The following is a 20165-nucleotide window of genomic DNA, read 5'->3' on the forward strand; positions in this document are numbered from 1 at the left end:
GGTTAATTTTGGAAATGTGTACTAAGTGTGTGAACTGTGGCAAAATGGTACTAAATTTAGTACATTTTGTTTGAGGTGAATAGATGAATCTGGAATTTTGAAATTTGATATTGAGGTTCCTGTTGGTGGTTGTTTTGTGATAAAGAGGTGGTTTTGGAAATGTGTACTACGAGTGCACGAAAATACCAAAATAGTACTATATTTGGTACAATTTGCTATTGGTTGAACAGATAGTGCTTCAAATCTTAAATTTGGTATTAGGGTCGCTGTGTTGAAATAAAATTCTGAAATTTGATATTTAGATTACTGATGGTATCTGTGTTTGAGATTTGGCGGTGGTATGAAAAAGCGTACTATATTTGTACCAAAAGTACTAAACGGTTTTAAATTTGGGATAGGGCTGAAACCCTTAAATTTGATATGGACGTCTATGTTGGTATCTGGTATTGAGATATGGTGTTGGTTTTTGGAAATGTGTACTACAATGGCACGAAAAGTACGAAAATAGTACTAAATTTGGCAAAATTTGCTATTGGGAGAACAGATAGTGCTTGAAATCTGAGATTTGGTATTAGGGTCGCTGTTCAAGTGTAGCCTGGACATATGGAGGTGGTTTCGGAAATGTGTACCATAATTGTACGAAAAGTACTAAGTGGTACAAAATTTGTTATTGGTTGAAGGGATAAAGAAAAAATTCTGAAATTTGACATTGGCGGTGGTATGGTGGTAATTAATATATGGCTGTGGTATGGAAAGCGTCATATATTTGTACGAAAAGTACTAAATGGTACTAAATTTGGTATTAGTTAAAGGCATATGACTGGAATCCAAAAATTAGATATTCAGGTCTCTGTTGGTATCTGTGTTTGAGATTTGGCGGTGATTTGGAAATGAGTCCTAATTTTGTACGAAAAGTACTAAGTGATACTAATTATGGTATTAGATGAAGAGATAAGGCTGGAATCCTCACATTAGTCTTTAAGATCTCCGTTGGTATCTGGAATTGAGATATGGAGGTGGTTTTGGAAATGTGTACAATAATTGTGCGAAAAGTACTAAATAGTACTATATTTGGTATTGGAGTAGGAATAGAGCTGAAATCCGCAAATTTCATATCGATATCAATGTTGATTAAGAGAGCTGATTTTAGACATGCGTACAATAATTGTACTCAATAGTCATGTTATTAAGATCACTGTTGCTGCCTGAGGTTGAGATATGGAGGCAATTTGGAAATTTGTACTAAAATCTTGAAATTTTATATTAAGGTCACTGTTGCCGCCTGTGGTTGAGATATGGTGTTTTTTTTTTTTTTTTTTTTTTTTTTGAAAACTCGTACTTTTTGTGACCCCAAAATTTTGACCCCATTGTGGGGGAGGTATCAGAAGGAGTCGCCCGATATATTCCATCTTCACAACATATCTTGTATTAATCGAAACATTAGGACGTGTCGAGTTTGAAAGGAATTGGATACTCATTTCGCGTTTTATTAGTTTCATGGCTATTCGAAATTTTGACCCCATTGTGGGGAAGGTACCGAATGGAGTGGACCGATTTTTTCCTATTTTTCCTTATTTCCTACGCCTCTTCGTGCTTACCCTTTTTCGGCCACGAAATTAAATTGCAAAAAAATGCAACCAACATTGAACCACTTATTACAAATTCATTAACAAAAATCGAGTATCGGTTCACTTCGTCAAATCATGCATTAACGGTTTTGACCGCAACTTTATTCAACTGTGAAGAAACAAAAAGGTCTCTGCTCAGACAACTTCTAGAAAAAAAGGAAATGAAGCAAAATTAACAGCAATTTCAATTGTTATATAACTTGTTATAATTAATAATTAACAAAAAAAAAACAAAAATTGAAATGAAGAACAAAAAGCTATTAGTCACTCGCTACGAACGTAGAGACAATTACAAATGGCAACAGCAAAAAAAGTAAAAGTCCATTGCCAAATTATTAATGTTTATTGGTAATTAATAATAGTTGTTATTAACAAAATAATAACAAATCATATTCCACCTAATAAGAGTTCATTGATCTGGGATAATGTTGTGACCTTCAATAGGAAAAGATTATAGACATGAATGAATCTCTTGGCTGTGGATTTTTTTCTAAAAGAAAAAAATTCAACATTTTTTTTCAAAAGAAAAAAAAATTCAAAATTTTTTTCAAAAGAAAAATATTCAAAATTTTTTTCAAAATTTTTTTTTTTCTAAAGAAAACTATTCAAAATTTACTTCAAGAAATTTTTTTTTTCAAAAAAAAAAAAATTCAACATTTTTTTCAAAAGAAAAATATTCAAAAATTTTTTCTAAAAAAAATATTCAAAATTTTTTTTTTCAAAAGAAAAACCAGTAGGGAAAAGTCAAAAGTCGGGCGGGGCCGACTATATGATACGCTGCACCACTATGCATATTTAGCAGAGCTCCCGTAACAAAATAATTTTTTTTGAAGTAGCTCACACCACCCATCAACATTTGGCTTTAGAGCAGTTGTAGTTTGGTTTCGGAGGGAACTAATATTTGGGAGGCATATCCAATTCCGAATCGATTTTCAACAAATTTGATGGCGACATTTTAATATTTTATACCAAATAACATTGCTATAGAGTGCATGATATCACTTCGAGAAGGAATATAATCCAAGTAAAAAAGCTGTAAGTTCGGCCGGGCCTAACTTTGAATATCCTCCACCATTTAGCAATTACCCTCCACGAATTTGACAATTCTCAAAAACAATAAAATCCGTTAAAAATTCTGCTAAAATCTTAAAAAATACCGAATGTAGCTATTATATTAGGGTCTAAACGACGACATGGACCTGCATAGGTAACATTTGTCATAAGCCATTACAATATTCAAATGTGAAACTTAAAAAAATCGGTAATAATGTAGCTAAAATCATCAAAATACCGAATATCGGGAGGTACCATGGGAGTTATAAAATATGGACCTGCACAGAGAATTTTCTGTCATAGGCTGCAGTATCCATTACGAACTTTAAATACAAAATTTGAAAAAAAATCCGGTCAGAAATGTCGATAAAATTATAAAAAATACCGAATATCGGAAGGTACCGTTATATGGGGCTATACGAAGACGTGGACCTGCACAAACAATTTTCTGTCTTAGGTTGCAGTATCTATAACGAACATCTAATACCAAATTTGAAAGAATTTTCGGTGAGTATTGTACCTAAAATCGTCAAAATACCGAATATATATGTATATCGGGCCTATACGGAGACCTGAACCTGCACTGACAATTTGAATAATGTCGCTAGAATAATCCAAATACCGAATATTGGGAGGTAATATTATATGGGGGCTATACGAAGACATGTAGTATCCATCATCACATACCAAATTTGAAAGAATTCCGATGAATATTGTCGCTAAAATCATAAAAATACCGAATATCGGGAGGTTCCGTTATATGGGGGCTATATCAAAATGTGGACCTACATGGTCCATTTTCAATACCAAAAGACTTGCAGACAAAACATACATTTGAGTGAAATTTTATCAGCCTACTTCATTTTTTTCGGAAGCCAGAGTGATTTCCACAGACGGACAAGCGGATAGATGGACGGACATTGATAAATCGACACAGAATTTTATGCTGATCAAGAATATATATACTTTGTGGGGTCTAAAATGTATATTTCGAGGTGTTACAAATGGAATGACAAACTTAATATACCTCCATACTATGGTGAAGGGTATACAAATTCAAATATTTTTTCTAAAGAAAATTTTCCAAATTTTTTCTAAAGAAAAAAATCAGAATTTTTAAAAGGATAAATTTTGTCAAGAAAAGTCAGATTTGTTTCTAAAGTAAAAAAATCGACATTTTCTTTTAAAGAAAAAACTTTTGTTTTTCTAAGGAAAAAATTGAATTTTTTTTATGAAAAACGTCACAATTTTTTTTCGAAAAATGTTTTTAAAGAAATAAATGCACAATTTTCTGTAAAGAAAAAATTCGCAATTTTTTTCTAAAGAAATAATGCACAATTTTTGCTGAAGAAAAAATCCGATTTTTTTATAGGAAAAAATTCAATTCAAAATTCCTTAAAGAAAAAATTAAAATTTTTTTTCTAAGAAAAAAATTACAATTTTTTTTAAAGAAAATATTCAATTTTTTTCTAAAGAAAAAATATTAGAGTTTTTTAATAAAAAAAAATATTTCAAATTTTGTCTAAAGGAAAAAATTAATTTTTTTTACCAGTTGGAAAATTCGATTAAAATGGAAATGATGGAAAAGCTACATCAGAGAACTTAAAAACAATCAAAATCCAATTCAAATCCCTGATGATGTCTATCGATAATAGTCGAAATATCGGAAAAATAAATTAAAATACAAAAAAAAGAACCAAATTCGTCTGTTTTTTTTTTTAAATTCTGACCTCAAGCCAAACGAAAAACCAGAAGAAAATATATTGATCAAAGGTCAACAATAACTATACAAAAAAAATTTGATTTTTTTCTCTTTAGAAAAAATTCTAATTTAAACAAAATACATTTTTTTTTAATTTTTCAATTTCTTCCTACAAAAATTCTGCTTCTCTTAAAACTATTTTTTACAGTCCCTCCACCCTGCTTATCTCCTATAAAAAATTATCTCAACATGTTTCGGTAGATTTTTACACGTGCCAATAATGCGTTATCTCAAACATCACTTTAATATCTATGACGTAGATGTATTTTTGTTGTGGAATTTCACAATTTCATATCAATGCACAGTGGCTCAAGAAAGAATATTAATTTCTACATTATTATGGCTCTAAGGACCCTGAAAAAAAACAATTATTTTATTCATGACACCAGAAGAACATGTTTTTTGTAATCTACGATCTGATGACCCTTCAGAAAATATTTCTCTTTTTTTCAAAATCCACGATCTTCTGTATCGCAACTCTTCTTCTTGTTAACCACTGTATCACGCACAAATTACCATCCAAACTCGCGAGACGCTTGTAAAACCGGCAATAACTGAATTCCTCCGAATTTTGTTATGTTTACTGTTTTTTGTAATAACTGAAATGTTTAGTGTCATCGCTTCTCTGCTTAGCATGTCTTATCTGATTTTAGGTAAAATCAACAACAAGCAACAGTGCGTTCCCAATATATGTCATCGTCAGCAAACTGAGAAAATTGTGGATTTTTTTAATTTTTTTTTTTTTCAAGGCAGCGGAAAATATGGGTTTTTTTGTAAAAATATTTTAAAGGAAATATAAACTTTTTTTCAAATTTGTTTTTACAAAAAATAAATCGATCTTATAAATGTGATTTTTTGAAAACTAATTTTTTAAAAATATTTCCCAAAAATATTTCAAACGTGTAATTTTTTAAAAATTGTTTATGATTTTTTTTATTTAAAAAACAAATATTAAAAAAATATTTTTAAACATATTTTTTAAATATTTTGTAAAACATTTATTTTTAATATTTTTTAAAGTATTTTTTTAATATTCTTTAAAATATTTTTTAAGGATAAAAGCAACTGTGAATTTTTTTTTTAAATATTATTAATATACTTATATGAGTTTATATTTTGTATAATTTTGAATATAATTTATACAGGGTGAGATGGAAAAAACCGCAATCAACTTCAGACTGCTGTCATTTCTAAGCCACTCCTCCGACAGCTGTTAAAATTATTCCAGTGACAGCTCATTATATTGTTTACAAGCGTACAAAAGCATTTTGGTGAGAATTTTCCAGAAAAAAAGTTATTCGTGAGTTCGGAATTCAAGCGTGATCGGGTGATTTCTTGATATTTGGCTGGAAAACCACAAGTGGCTATGGCTTTCGTTAGAGGACTCCAGCACTTAAATGTGAATAAATCTTTTGTGTCTCGTACCATCGCTCGTTACCGTGATACTAGTAGCGTAGCGTAGTCCGACGTCAAGGAAGTAGACGGAAGACAACACCAACATCAGCAGATATGCTACGAAAAGTAAAGAAGCGACGTGGTCGAAGCCCGCATCGCAGTGGCCGAAAAATGGCTCGTGAGCTGAACATATCGTAATATTCCATATTCCGTTCGGCAAATATTGAAAAATCGCAGGAGCTCGGGGTAAAGCCATTGAAATTCAAAAAAGTGCAAGAACTTACGCCGCAACAGAAAGAAAATAGACTCAAAAGAGCTAAGGAGTTCCTTCGCTTGGTCGAAAATGGTGAACTGCCGAATTTGGTTTTATCAATCCCATTCGACAAATATTGAAAAATTAGTTCGGGGTTAACCCATTGAAATTCCAAAAAGTGCAAGAACTCACACCGCAACAGAAAGAAAATAGACTTAAAAGAGCTAAAGAGTTGCTTCGCTTCACTTGGCCGAAAGTTGTGAACTGACGAATTTGATTTTCTCTCTCTCTCTCTCTCTCTCTCTCTCCGATGAGAAAACATTCGTTGTTCAGTAGTTTGTAAACAAACAAAATGATCGATCGTGTTTACTTGCCAAAGAGGTCAGCTGAAAATGTGCACCTTCGGTTGCCCACTAGAACAAAACTCAAGCGCCGGCCATGGTGATGGTGTGGGCCGCCATAACAGCAGATGGTCGCTCTCCGCTCGTATTAATCGACCATGGCATCAGAATAAATGCCGAATATTTTTGGGAAAATATTGTGGAGGGTGTATAAAAAGCCTAGGGCACGCAAACATTTTGGCTGCATACCCTGGACATTCCAACAGGACACCATCGCACTCAGCACACGGCACCCAAAAATGGTTACAAACTGAGGTTCCTCGCTTCATTTCCAGCACACAATGGCCCCCTAAAAAAATGGTTACAAACTGAGGTTCCTCGCTTCATTTCCAGCACACAATGGCCCCCTAAAATCTCCGGATACCAATCCGTTGGACTATTGTGTCTGGAGTAATTTGGAAAGCAAGGTTGGTACTAAAAAATACCAAGGTGTCGGTCACCTCAAGCAAGCGCTTCGCTGGGAATGGGCCAAAATACCGCAGAGCAACATTCGGGCAGTGTGTGACGGTTTCATTGGCCGTTTGAAGGCGGGTTAAAAATTCTGTTAAAATCTTAAAAAAAACCCGAATGTAGCAGTTATATTAGGGTCTATACGACGACATGGACCTGCATAGGTAACTTTTGTCACAAGCCATTACAATATTCAAATGCGAAATTGAAAAAAAAAAATCGGTGAAAAATGTTGCTAAAATTATCAAAATACCGAATATCGGGAGGTACAGTTATATGGGGGCTATGCGAAGACGTGGACCTGCCCAGACAATTTTCTGTCTTAGGCTGTAGCTTTCATTTCGAACTTCAAATACCAAATTTGAAATAGTTCCTGTAAATAATGTCGCTAAAATCATCAAAATACCGAATATCGGGAGGTACCGTTATATGGGGGCCATACGAAGACGTGGTCCTACACAGACAATTTTCTGTCGTAGGCTGTAGCTTTCATTTCAAATACCAAATTTGAAACAATTCCGATGAATAAGTCGCTAAAATCATCAAAATACCGTATATAGGGAGGTACCGTTATATGGGGGCTATGCGAAGACGTGGACCTGCCCAGACAATTTTCTGTCTTAGGCTGTAGCTTTCATTTCGAACTTCAAATACCAAATTTGAAACAATTCCGATGAATAATGTTGCTAAAATCATCAAAATACCTAATATCGGGAAGTACAGTTATATGGGGGCTATACGAAGACGTGGACCTACACAGACAATTTTCTGTCTAAGGCTGTAGTATTCATTTCGAACTTCAAATACCAAATTTGAAAGAATTCCGGTGAATAATGTCGCTAAAATCATCAAAATACCGAATATCAGGAGGTACCGTTCTATGGGGGCTATATCAAAACGTGGTCCTACATGGTTCATTTTCAATACCAAAAGTCCTGCAGATATGGTACACATTTGAGTAAAATTTTATCAATCTACTTCAATTCGTTTGGAAGTTAGAGTGATTTCGACAGACGGATAGACGGACGGACATCGCTAAATCGTTATAGAATTTTATGCTGATCAAGAATATATATACCTTGTGGGGTCTTATATGTATATTTCGAGATGTTAGAAACGGAATGACAAACTTAATATACCCTCCATACTATGGCGGAGGCGTTTGACTTTGTTACAGTTTTTTTTTATCTCACCCCGTATAAGCACTGATTTTTCGATGTCAAATATAAAGAGATATTTTTACATATATCCATATTGCCCTGTATTTCATAATCTCTGTTAATTTCCATCATCTCTTTTTCTTGGGGATTTGCAAAAATGCCAAGAAAAAGAAACCCCCAAACGTGATCATGACTCAACTTGCTGTTTGCACCAAAATAAAACTGTAGTTTTTTTTTCTCTTGTCTCTCTCTCTCTCTCTTGTCAGCCTCTCAATTCAAAGCACTCTTTTGTGGGGATTTACCATTGATGCGACACTGGACTATGTGACGTCACAACTATAACTACAAAAACAAGATTTCTTCAAAAACAAATTAAATATAAATCAATTTATTTTTATCCAGAAACAAAAAATAAAAAAAAAAACAAAGTAAAGTAAAGAACAAAGCTTTTGGATTTCTGTAAAGGTTAACTAAAACGTTTGCCACTGCTGCTGCTGTTGGCTTGATTTGGCCTGATCTCAATATTGTTGCTATTTCATTGTCATTGTTGTTGTAGTAGTAGTAGTTGTTGTTGCTGTTTTTTTTTTTGTTACAAGATTTGGAAAGGAAACAACGTTGCTGCATGGTTCAGCGTTGGGGTTTATTCTAAATGCTCCCCCAAGTCAAAGGCGCATTCACAAAACGGTAACCGGCGCGTGTGGTTCGCTTAGCTCGCATTGGAATTTTGGATAATAAATTGGCTCAAACTGAATCAAAAAGCAACTAAACTGTGATAAAATAAAAATAAAAAAATCCCCAAACAAAAACATATTTAACAAGAATAGCTTGAAAACAACTATTTTAATTAACAAATAATATTTAAAAAAAAAACAACAAAGAAAAAAAACAATAAAAATCAGCAGCAACATGTCGTGCAATAATGAAGGTATGTTGGAGTATTGAAGTTTTGCTTTTGCAAAAAAAAAACGTGTTCAATTATTGTTCGGAATCCAATGAGATAAGGAAGTCATATATGTAAAGTGATAGTTTTGTAGAGAGAAAAAAAATAAATCTCAAGCAGCTGGCCCTTGAAAAAAAAATAATTTAAAAAATACGGAATTGCAAAAAAATATACAATAATGAAAAAATATATTACATTCAAAAAAAAATATTTTCGAATAATCAATCAAATTACAGATATGAAAAAATATATTTTTCAAAATATCTACAGATGCAAATCCCACGAAACAATATTTTATACAAAAATGTTTAACATTTTAATAAAAAAGATTAAAACTAATTTTTAGGAGTTTTTAGGAAAATATATATTTTTTAAATATTTTCCTATTTTTTTTTTTTTTTTTTTTTTTTTTTGGAAAACAAATTTTTAGGAGTTTTTAGGAAAATATATATTTTTTAAATATGTTCCTAATTTTTTTGATGTAGAGAAAAAAAATTAAGAAGCAGGCCTTTAAATTTTTTTTTTTAAAATACGGAATTGAAAAAAAAAAAAAAAATAAAAAAACATGGACCTCCATAGACAACTTTTGTCATATTCATATTCAGATGCGAAACTTGAAAAAAAAATTGGGAGTAATGTGGCTAAAATCATCAAAATACTGAATATAGGGAGGTACCGTTATATGGGAGCTATACGAAGACGTGGACCTGCACAGACAATTTTCTGTCTTAGGTTGTAGTATCCATTTCGAACTTCAAATACCAAATTTGAAAGAATTCCCGTGAATAATGTCGCTAAAATCATCAAAGCACCGAATATCGGAAGGTACCGTTATATGAGGGCTATACGAAGACCTGTACCTTCATAGACAATTTTCTGTCACAGACTGTAGTTTTCATTACGAACTCTAAATACGTAATTTCAAAGAATTCCGATGAATAAGGTCGCTAAAATCATCAAAATACAGAATATCGGTAGGTACCGTTATATGGGGGCTATACGAAGACGTGGATCTGTACAGATAATTTTCTGTCTTAGTTTGCACTATCCATTACGAAGTTCAAATACCCAATTTGAAACAATTTCGGAGAATAATGTAGTAAATATCATCAAAATACCAAATATCGGGAGATACCGTTATATGGGGGCTATACGAAGACTTGGACCTACATGACCCATTTTCTGTCTTATGGTGAAGTATCCATTACGAACTTCAAATGCCAAATTTAAAAGAATTCCGATGAACAATGCCGCTAAAATCATCAAACTTCCGAATGTCGGAAGGTACCGTTATATGGGGGCTATATGAAGACTTGGGCCTGCATACACAATTTTTCGTCATAGGCTATAGCACCCATTACGAACTTCAAATGCCAAAGTTGAAAGAATTCAGATGAATAATGCCGAATATCGGGAGGTGCCGTTATATGGGGGCTATACCAAAACGTGGACCTACATGGCCCATTTTCAATACCAAAAGTCCTGCAGACATAATATACATTTGAGTAAAATTTTATCAATCTACTCCAATTCGTTCGGAAGCTAGAGTGATTTCCACAGGCGGACGGACATCGCTAAATCGACATAGAATTTTATGCTGATCAAGAATATATTTACCTTGTGAGGTCTAAAATGTTTATTTCGAGGTGTTACAAACAGAATGACAAACTTAATGTACCCTCCATACTATGGTGGAGGATATATTAAAATAAATCTTAAGCAGCTGGCCCTTGAAAAAAAAAAACAAACTCTTCAAAAAATACGGAATTGCAAACAAAAAAACAGTATTGGAAAAAAAAATATTACATTTAAAAAAATTTTGAAAAAAATTTTTTTTAAATATCTACAAATGCAAATTCCTCAAAACAATATTTTATAAAATAATGTATAACTTTTTTTTATAAAAAATATTAAAAAAAAAACATTTTTGAGGTTTTAGAAAAAAATATATATTTTTAAATCAATATTTAAATATTTTTTGGAAAAATATAATTTTTTTAATTCGTTAGAAGTTTATTTGTTGGAAGCTTATTTAATATGTAATATTTTTAAAATTCACCTATGATGTTTATTTTAAAAAAAGATTTTTTTTTAATTTGCGTTGGAAGCTTTTTTAAGAACTTTTTTTTTTAATCCACGTTTGATGTAGAAAAGAATAAGGAGCAGGCTTTTAAAAAAAATTCTATAAAAAATACGGAGTTGAAAAACAAGACAAAATTTAAAAATTATATATTTTATTTGAAAAAACACAAAAATATTTTACAAAAATCACCTTTTGTAAACCCCTTGAAAAAATATTTTTTGAACTATCCACGAACGCATATCCCTCGAAACAATTTTTAAAAAAAGGCGTCTAACATTTGAAAAAAATATTTTCGAATAATCAATCAAATTACAGACTTGAAAAAATATTTTTTAAAATATCTACAAATGAAAATCCCTCGAAAAAAATATTTTATAAAATAATGTATAATTTTTTTTTATAAAAAATATTAAAAAAAATTTTTTTTTGAGTTTTTAGAAAAATATATATTTTTTAAATCATTATTTAAATATTTTATTGAAAAAATATATATATTTTTTTAATTTTTTAAAAGTTTTTTGGGAGCCTATTTAATGTGTAATATTTTTAAAATTCGCCTATGAAGCTTTTATTAAAAAATGTTTTTTTTAATGGAAACTTTTTTAAAATGTTATTTTTTTAAATCCACGTTTGATGTAGAAAAAAATTGGGAGCAGGCCTTTAAAAAAAATCTTTAAAAAAATACGGAGTTGAAAAACAAGACAAAATTTAAAAATTATAAATTTCATTTGAAAAAAAAAATATATATTTTACAAAAATCACCTTTTGTTAACCCCTTGAAAAAAATTTTTGATCTATCCACGAACGCAAATCCCTCGAAACAATTTTTAAAAAAAGGCGTCTAAAATTTTTATTTTTTTACCCTCCATAGAATTGTGGATTATATTAACTTTGTCATTCCCTTTGTAACTCCTCGAAATATTTATAATAGACCCTACAAAGTATTCATGTTCTGGATCAGCATAAAATTCTAAGACGATCTGGCGATGTCCGCAATCATCAATCTCTTGCAATCACGCTATTTATCGAACGAATTGAGATAGAAGGTTAAAATTTTGCACACATGTTTATTTTTCCAGTAGGCAGGATAAGTTCGTAAATGGGCCATGTCGGTCCACGTTTTCGTATAGCCCTCATATAACGGTACCTCCCGATATTCGGTATTTTTGATGATTTTAGTGACGTTATTTACCGGAATCGTTTCAAATTTGGTATTTGAAGATCGAAATGGATACTACATAGGAAGCAGTAGTCCAAACACTAAATTTGAAATAATTCTATTGAAATGTGTGACCCAAATCCGGCCCAAAAATGTGACTAAATTTTTCCAAAAGACCACAAAACGGCCGGTAGAGTTATATAGAGGCTATGGGCTTATTACGAACTCAAAACGTCAAGTTTGAAGGCAATTTTTTAGTCATAGGTAGCAGCAGCCATCAGGAAGTCCAAATACCGAATTTGAAAAAATTTCTTTGAAATGTGTGACCCAAATCCGGCCGAAAATTGTGACTAAATTTTACCAAAATACCACTAAATGGCCGGTACAGTTATATAGGGGCTGTGGGCTTATTACGAACTCAAAACTTCAATTTTCAGAGCCACTTTTCAGTCATAGGTCCAAATACCAAATTTGAAATAATTCTATTGAAATGCGAGACCCAAATCCGACCTAAAATTGTGACTAAATTTTACCAAAAGACCACAAAACGGCCGGTACAGTTATATAGGGTCTGTGGGCTTATTACGAACTCAAAACGTCAAGTTTGGTAGGCAATTTTTCAGACATCGGAAGCAGTACCCATTACGAACTGCAAATATTAAATTTTGCATACATGCATGCATTTTGCATACATGCATAGTTTACCAGTAGGCAGGTTAAGTTCGTAAATGGACCATGTCGGTCCACGTTTTCGTATAGCCCTCATATAACGGTACCTCCCGATATTCGGTATTTATGATGATTTTAGTGACGTTATTTACCGGAATCGTTTCAAATTTGGTATTTGAAGTTCGAAATGGATACTACAGCCTAAGGCAGAAAATTGTCTATGCAGGTCCACGTCTTCGTATAGCTCCCATATACCGTACCCCCCGATATACGGTATTTTCATGATTTTCGCGATGGTATTTACCAGAATTATTTCAAATTTCGTATATGCAGTTCGTAATGGATACTACAGCCTAAGACAGAAAATTGCCCGTGCAGGTCCACGTCTTCATATAGGCCCCATATATCAGTACCTTCCTTATATTCGGTATTTTGACGAATTTAGGTACAATACCCACCGAAATTGTTTCTGATCTCGTATTTGAAGTTCGTAATGGATGCTACATCCTATGACCGAAAATTGTCTATGCTGGTCCAGGTCTTCGCACAGCTCCGCTATAACGATATTTTGATGATTTTAGCTACATTATTCACCGTTTATTTCAAGTTTCGAATTTGAATTTGGTAATGACTTATGACAAACAATGCCTATGTAGGTCCACGTCGTATAAACACCAATATAACGACTATATTCGGCATTTTTTAAAATTTTTACAGAATTTTTTTAAGGATTTTATTTCCAAATTCGTTCAAAATGGTGGAGGGTATTCAACTTGTTACTTTTAAATTTCGTTTGAATGAAAGCAAAAAATGTCGGAAATAGCATACAATTTTGGAATAAGTTTAGATCTGTTCGAATTGGTCATCTTTGGCACGAATTATGGCCTTTAAACGGCCAATGAAACCGTCACACGCTGCCCGAATGTTGCTCTGCGGCCCATTTTGGCCCATTCCCAGTGAAGCGCTTGCTTGAGGTGATCGACACTTTGGTATTTTTTAGTGCCAACCTTGATTTCCCAAAATACTCCAGACACAATAGTCCAACGGATTGGCATCCGGAGATTTTAGGGGGTCATTGTGCGCTGGAAATGAAGCGAGGAACCTTATTTTGTAACCATTCTTGGGTGGCGCGTGCTGAGTGCGATGGTGCTGAGTCCTGTTGTAATGTCTAAGGTCTGCGGCCAAAATGTTTGCGAGACCAAGGCTTTCTATACAGCCTCCAGAATATTTTTCGCAATAATATTCGGCATTTATTCTGATGCCACGGTTGATTAATACGGGCGGAGAGCGACCATCGGCTGTTATGGCGGCCCACACCATCACCATGGCCGGCGCTTGAGTTCTGTTCTGGTGGCCAACCGAAGGTGCACATTTTCAGCCGACCCCTTTGGCAAGTAAACACGATCGATCATTTTGTTTGTTTACAAACTGCTGGATAACAAATGTTTTCTCATCAGAGAGAGAGAGAGAGAGAGAGAGAGAGAGAGAGAGAGAGAGAGAGAGAGATAGAGAGAGAGAGAGAGAGAAAACCAAATTCAGCAGTTCACCACTTTCGGCCAAGCAAAGCAACTCTTTTGGGTCTATTTTCTTTCTGTTGCACTGTAATTTCTTGCACTTTTTGGAATTTTAATTACCTTACCCCGATTTTTTAATATTTGCCGAATGGAATATTGCAATATGTTCAGCTCACGAGCCATTTTTTCGGCCATTGCGACGCAGGTTTCGATCAAGCCGCTTCTTTACTTTTCGTAGCATTTCTGCTGATGTTGCTGTTTTCTTCCGTCCACTTCCACTTCCTTAACGTCGGGCTACGCTACCAGTATCACGATAACGAGCGAGAGGTACGAGACCCAAAATATTTATTCACATTTAAATGCTGAAGTGCTCTAACGATAGCCACTTGTGGTTTTCCAGCCAAATTTAAAAGAAATCACACTATCACGCTTGAATTCCGAACCACGAATAACTTTTTTTCTGGAAAATTCTCACCAATATGCTTTTGTGGGCTTTTAAACAATCGAATGAGCTGTCACTGGGATAATTTTAACAGCTGTCGGACGAGAGTGGCTTAGAAATGTCAGCAGTCTGAAGTTGGTTGCAGTTTTGTCATCTCACCCTGAATTTCCTCAAAATCCACGTTTCAGTTTTGTTTAAAATCCATGCTTCAAATTTCAATGGAAAACCCAAGTTTTTTTGAAATCCACGTTTGAAAAAAAAAATAATTTTCTTTAATTTTTCGCTCGGAAAAATAATATTTTTTAAACAAGAAAAAAAGGCAGCTAAGTTCTGCCGCTATTTTGGAGGGACTTATTTAAAAAAATCCCAATAACTTGTGTTTTTGTTGTATTGGGTTATACGAAAACGTGAACCTCTACATCCCATACTCTGCCAGAGAAGATTCTGCCAATTAAGAACTAAAAAAAATAAATTAATAAATAAATTAATTCCACCAGAGCTGGAACCCATTATGACCAACAAATACCAATTTTTAGACAAATCCGTGAAAAAAAAAAATGTGACAAAAAAAATTAAAATACCGAATATCGGGAGGTACCTTTATATGGGGGCTATACCAAAACGTGGATCTATACATGCAATGTTTTGCCACAAGCACAGGGACTCGTTATGACCTACAAATACCAATTTTCAGACAAACCCGTAAAAAAAATGTGGCATATATCATCAAAATACCGAATATCGGGAGGTACCGTTATATGGGGACTATACCAGAACGTGGACCGATATATCTCATTTTCAATACCAACCATCCTAGAAAAAACTTAGACCTATATAGAAAGTTCTATGCGAGGATGTTACCAAATCCGGCATAAAATTGTGACTAAACTTTACCAAAAGACCACAAAACGGCCAGTACAGTTATATAGGGGCTGTGGGCTTATTACGAACTCAAAACGTCAAGTTTGACTGGCAATTATTCAGTCATAGGAAGCAGTAACCATTACGAACTGCAAATACCAAATTTGAAATAATTCTGTTAAAATATGTGACCCAAATCCGGCCTAAAATTGTGACCAAATTTTACCAAAAGACCACAAAACGGCCGGTACAGTTATATAGGGTCTGTGGGCTTATTACGAACTCAAAACGTCAAGTTTGACAGGACATTTTTCAGTCATAGATAGCAGTACCCGTTACGAACTGCAAATAACAAATTTGAAATAATTCTGCTTAAATGTGTGACCCAAATCCGGTCTAAAATTGTTACTAAATTCTATCAAAAGACCACAAAACGGCCGGTACAGTTATATAGGGTCTGTGGGCTTATTACGAACTCAAAACGTCAAGTTGGAAGGCATTTTTTCAGTCATAGGAAGCAGTACCCATTGCGAACTGCAAATACCAAATTTGAAAAAATTTCTTTGAAATGTGTGACCCAGATCCGGCCTAAAATTGTGACTAAATTTTGCCAAAAGACCACTAAACGGCCGGTACAGTTACATAGGGGCTGTGGGCTTATTACGAACTCAAAATGTCAAGTTTGTCCGGCAATTTTTCAGTCATAGGAAGCAGTACCCATTACGAACTGCAAATACCAAATTTGAAATAATTCTCTTGAAATGCGAGACCCAAATCTGGCCAAAAATTGTGACTAAATTTTACCAAAAGACCACAAAACGTCCGGTACAGTTATATAGGGTCTGTGGGATTATTACGAACTCAAAACGCCGAGTTTGACAGGCAATTTTTCAGTCATAGGAAGCAGTATCCATCAGGAATTCGAAATACCAAATTTGAAATAATTCTGTTGAAATGCAAGACCCAAATCCGGCCTAAAATTGTGACTAAATTTTACCAAAAGACCACAAAACGGCCGGTACAGTTATATAGGGTCTGTGGGCTTATTACGAACTCAAAACGTCAGGTTTGAGAGGAAATTTTTCAGTCATAGGAAGCAGTACCCGTTACGAACTGCAAATACCAAATTTGAAATAATTCTATTGCAATGCGAGACCCAAATCCGGCCTAAAATTGTGACTAAATTTTACCAAAAGACCACAAAACGGCCGGTACAGTTATATGGGGGGCTGTGGGCTTTTTACGAACTCAAAACGTCAAGTTTGACAGGTAATTTTTCAGTCATAGGAAGCAGTACCCATCAGGAAGTCCAAATACCAAATTTGAAATAATTCTATCGAAATGCGAGACCCAAATCCGGCCTAAAATTGTGACTAAATTTTACCAAAAGACCACAAAACGACCGGTACAGTTATATAGGGATTGTGGGCTTATTACGACCTCAAAACGTTAAGTTTGACAGGCGATTTTTCTGTCATAGGAAGCAGTACCCATTGCGAACTGCAAATACCAAATTTGAAAAAATTTCTTTGAAATGTGTGACCCAAATCCGGCCTAACATTGTGACTAAATTTTAGCAAAAGACCATAAAACGGCCGGTACAGTTATATAGGGGCTGTGGGCTTATTACGACCTCAAAACGTCAAGTTTGACAGGTAATTTTTCAGTCATAGGAAGCAGCAGCCATCAGAATACCCTATATCTGGAGGTACAGTTATATGGAGACTATACCGTAACTTGAACATTCCTACATTTGATTTTTAAGGAGCGGATTTTTAAAATCCGCTTTCATTTTTTTAATTTAAAAAACAATCCTGCTCTTTTCTTTTTGTCTAGCTTTCAATTTAAATGGTTTAATGCCCCAAGCCCATATGGAGTGTCAATTCAATCTCACCAATGCCGTTGATGGCGGCTATGCACCCATGGCCCTACAGAGTTTTCCCACCCTACTGGCGGTGGCCATGAATCTATTCAATCATGTTTTAATTGTGACTTTGACCTCTTACATGGTCTACAAATGTTGGCTATTGGAGTTTCAAAAGACCGCCCTGCATGCCCATCTCTGTACAATTGGGGTAAGTGTTTTCGAACACCAATGTTTTGAAATCATTTTTTTTTAAAAGTTTTTCATTATCTTCTTCTCCTTTCAGTTCGTACTGCTAATGGCCGAGGGGATAATGGTGCGCTATCGTGCCAACATTCTATTCGATGACTATTCGCCGGAGAGCAAAACCTTGATGCATGCCTTGCTCCAATTTATGGGTGGATTTTTGGGTATCATTGGTACGCTGCAAAAATACTGGGGCAAGGAGATCCATTTCAAGTCGCGCCATGCAAAATTTGGTGGGTGTCCGTATATTTCACTAGCCCTTGGAATGTTTAAATAACTGCTTTCCTTCATTTTCTCTCTCCCCCTAGGTTTGGCCGCCTGCATATTTTGTTTCATCAATTTCATTGCCGGTTTCTGTACCCTGATATTACCCTCCAGCCGTGCCACCATGAAGCTATTACACACCTCATTGGGTCTACTCACCTTTGTCACCGGCATGTTGGCCCAAATCTTTGGCTATGACACCGGATTCTTCCAACGCAACTTTAGCCATAAACGTCTCTTCAAATTTGTCACCTTCGTCATTATGGCCATCTCCATAATTGGACCATTCAAAATGATGACCTATAAAATGCACAGCACTTTTATGAGCAGCATGCCTCAAGCAAATATATGAGGAGGTCTTTTGAGGTGGTCAGGTGACGACCAGAAAAAAACTGTGATTTTAAGATTATTGTTGCCCTTTCGAAGGTTGGGGGCTTTGTTTGATTTTTGTTTAGTTTTTTTATTGTTGTAGAGTAAATAAGTTATAATAAATAATAGTATTAATTTTTTTTAATAAAAAAAAAATGATCAAGTTCAGACATAATCTTAAGAATATTTATTTTTTAAGACCCTTTAAGGGCTGCTTGAAATTCAATTTGCAATTCATAGTTAAAGGAGTATCAATCGGTTTCTCCGACAGATGTATAGCCCCAGCCTTGACTCATGATTATTCAAACTTATTTACTCTTTATGGGCTATGCCTGGCCTTGACTTCCAGCTTTTTATGGACTTGCACCCTTGGATACAGACTAAAAAGCAGTAAGTTCGGCCGGGCCTATACCAGTTGGAACGAATTTGGAAATTTTAAAAAAATAAAATCCTTAAAAAATTCTGTTAAAATTTTAAAAATATCCGAATATAGCCGTTATATTGGGGTCTATACGACGTGGACCCCAAACATGCATAGGCATTGTTTGTCATAAGCCGTTAACATATTCAAATTCGAAACTTGAAATAAACGGTGAATAATGTAGAAGGAAACGAGATAGACCCATAGCTACTTTTGAGGATCTCCAAAGAATCACTTTCTGAGTTGATTTATGCATGTCAGTCCATCTGTCGATGTATTCTTGTGAACAAAACGCAGGTCGCATTTATTATCCGATTGAGATGAAATTTTCCAAACAAAATTTGTTTGGCCCATGGACGAACCCTATTGAAATTTGAAAGATAATCGGTAAAAATTTAGATATAGCTCCCATATATATCTTCGTCCGATTTGCATTTTATTGTGCACCAAACGTGTAATATCAGCCCGAATAGTATGGAATTTTGCACATACAACCAAATTAGGCCTGAAAAAAGGTTTGCCAAATTTGATTGAAATCGGTTCAGATATAGCTATAGCTTCCATATATATTGTTCATCCGATTTGTTATATTTGTTAACCACAGCTGTAATATGCACTCCGTAACGACGATTTTCAGGGAAAAATATCAAATACAACTCAGAAATATCTTTGCCAAATTTGATCGAAATCGGTTCAGATTTGGATATAGCTCGCATATATAACTTCGTCCGATTTCGCGTTAATTGTGCACCAAACGTCTAATATTTGCCCAAATGGGATGGAATTTGGCACATGCGACCGAATTGAGTCTAGAAGCTAGTATGCCAAATTTGATGAAGATCGGTTCAGATACAGCTGACTTTAAATAATAATTATAATCATGGCGTGTATGATTAAATTCTCCCATAAAAAACTTTTGCCATGTGGAGCTCTACTAAATTAGCAAAGTAGTGTAGGGTTTATTATCTGTTGGTCCTTTATTGGTTCTTTAAAAAACACATGTTTATTGGTCTGTTGGTCCTTGAAAAAAAAAATCCACGTTTATTGATCTGTTGGTCCTTTATTGGTCCGTGAAAAAAATCCAGCTTTATTTATCTGTTGGTCCTTGAAAAAAAAATCCACGTTTATTGATCTGTTGGTCCTTTATTTGTCCGTGAAAAAAATCCAGCTTTATTTATCTGTTGGTCCTTGAAATACAAATCCACGTTTATTGATCTGTTGGTCCTTTATT

General features: G+C 34.2%; 1 protein-coding gene across 1 annotated transcript; it reads left to right on the forward strand.

Annotated features, from left to right (window-relative positions):
• The first annotated feature begins 8733 nt into the window (after positions 1 to 8733).
• Positions 8734 to 18564, forward strand: LOC101897223 (uncharacterized). Its single transcript, XM_005182388.4, has 4 exons — positions 8734 to 9027; positions 17607 to 17845; positions 17921 to 18113; positions 18189 to 18564. Exons 1-4 carry the CDS (start codon positions 9009 to 9011, stop codon positions 18494 to 18496), a joined length of 759 nt encoding a protein of 252 aa, XP_005182445.1. The 5' UTR covers positions 8734 to 9008; the 3' UTR covers positions 18497 to 18564.
• The last annotated feature ends 1601 nt before the right edge of the window (positions 18565 to 20165 follow it).

This window comes from Musca domestica, unplaced genomic scaffold, assembly GCF_030504385.1.
Source record: "Musca domestica strain aabys unplaced genomic scaffold, Musca_domestica.polishedcontigs.V.1.1 62, whole genome shotgun sequence".
Classification (NCBI taxonomy): Eukaryota; Metazoa; Arthropoda; class Insecta; order Diptera; family Muscidae; genus Musca; species Musca domestica.

Excerpts from the sequence above, each read along its gene's own strand:
- LOC101897223 (XM_005182388.4), top strand. Across the intron at positions 17,846-17,920 it reads CCCATCTCTGTACAATTGGG|TTCGTACTGCTAATGGCCGA; the intron begins GTAAGTGTTTTC and ends TTCTCCTTTCAG. Across the intron at positions 18,114-18,188 it reads GTCGCGCCATGCAAAATTTG|GTTTGGCCGCCTGCATATTT; the intron begins GTGGGTGTCCGT and ends CTCTCCCCCTAG.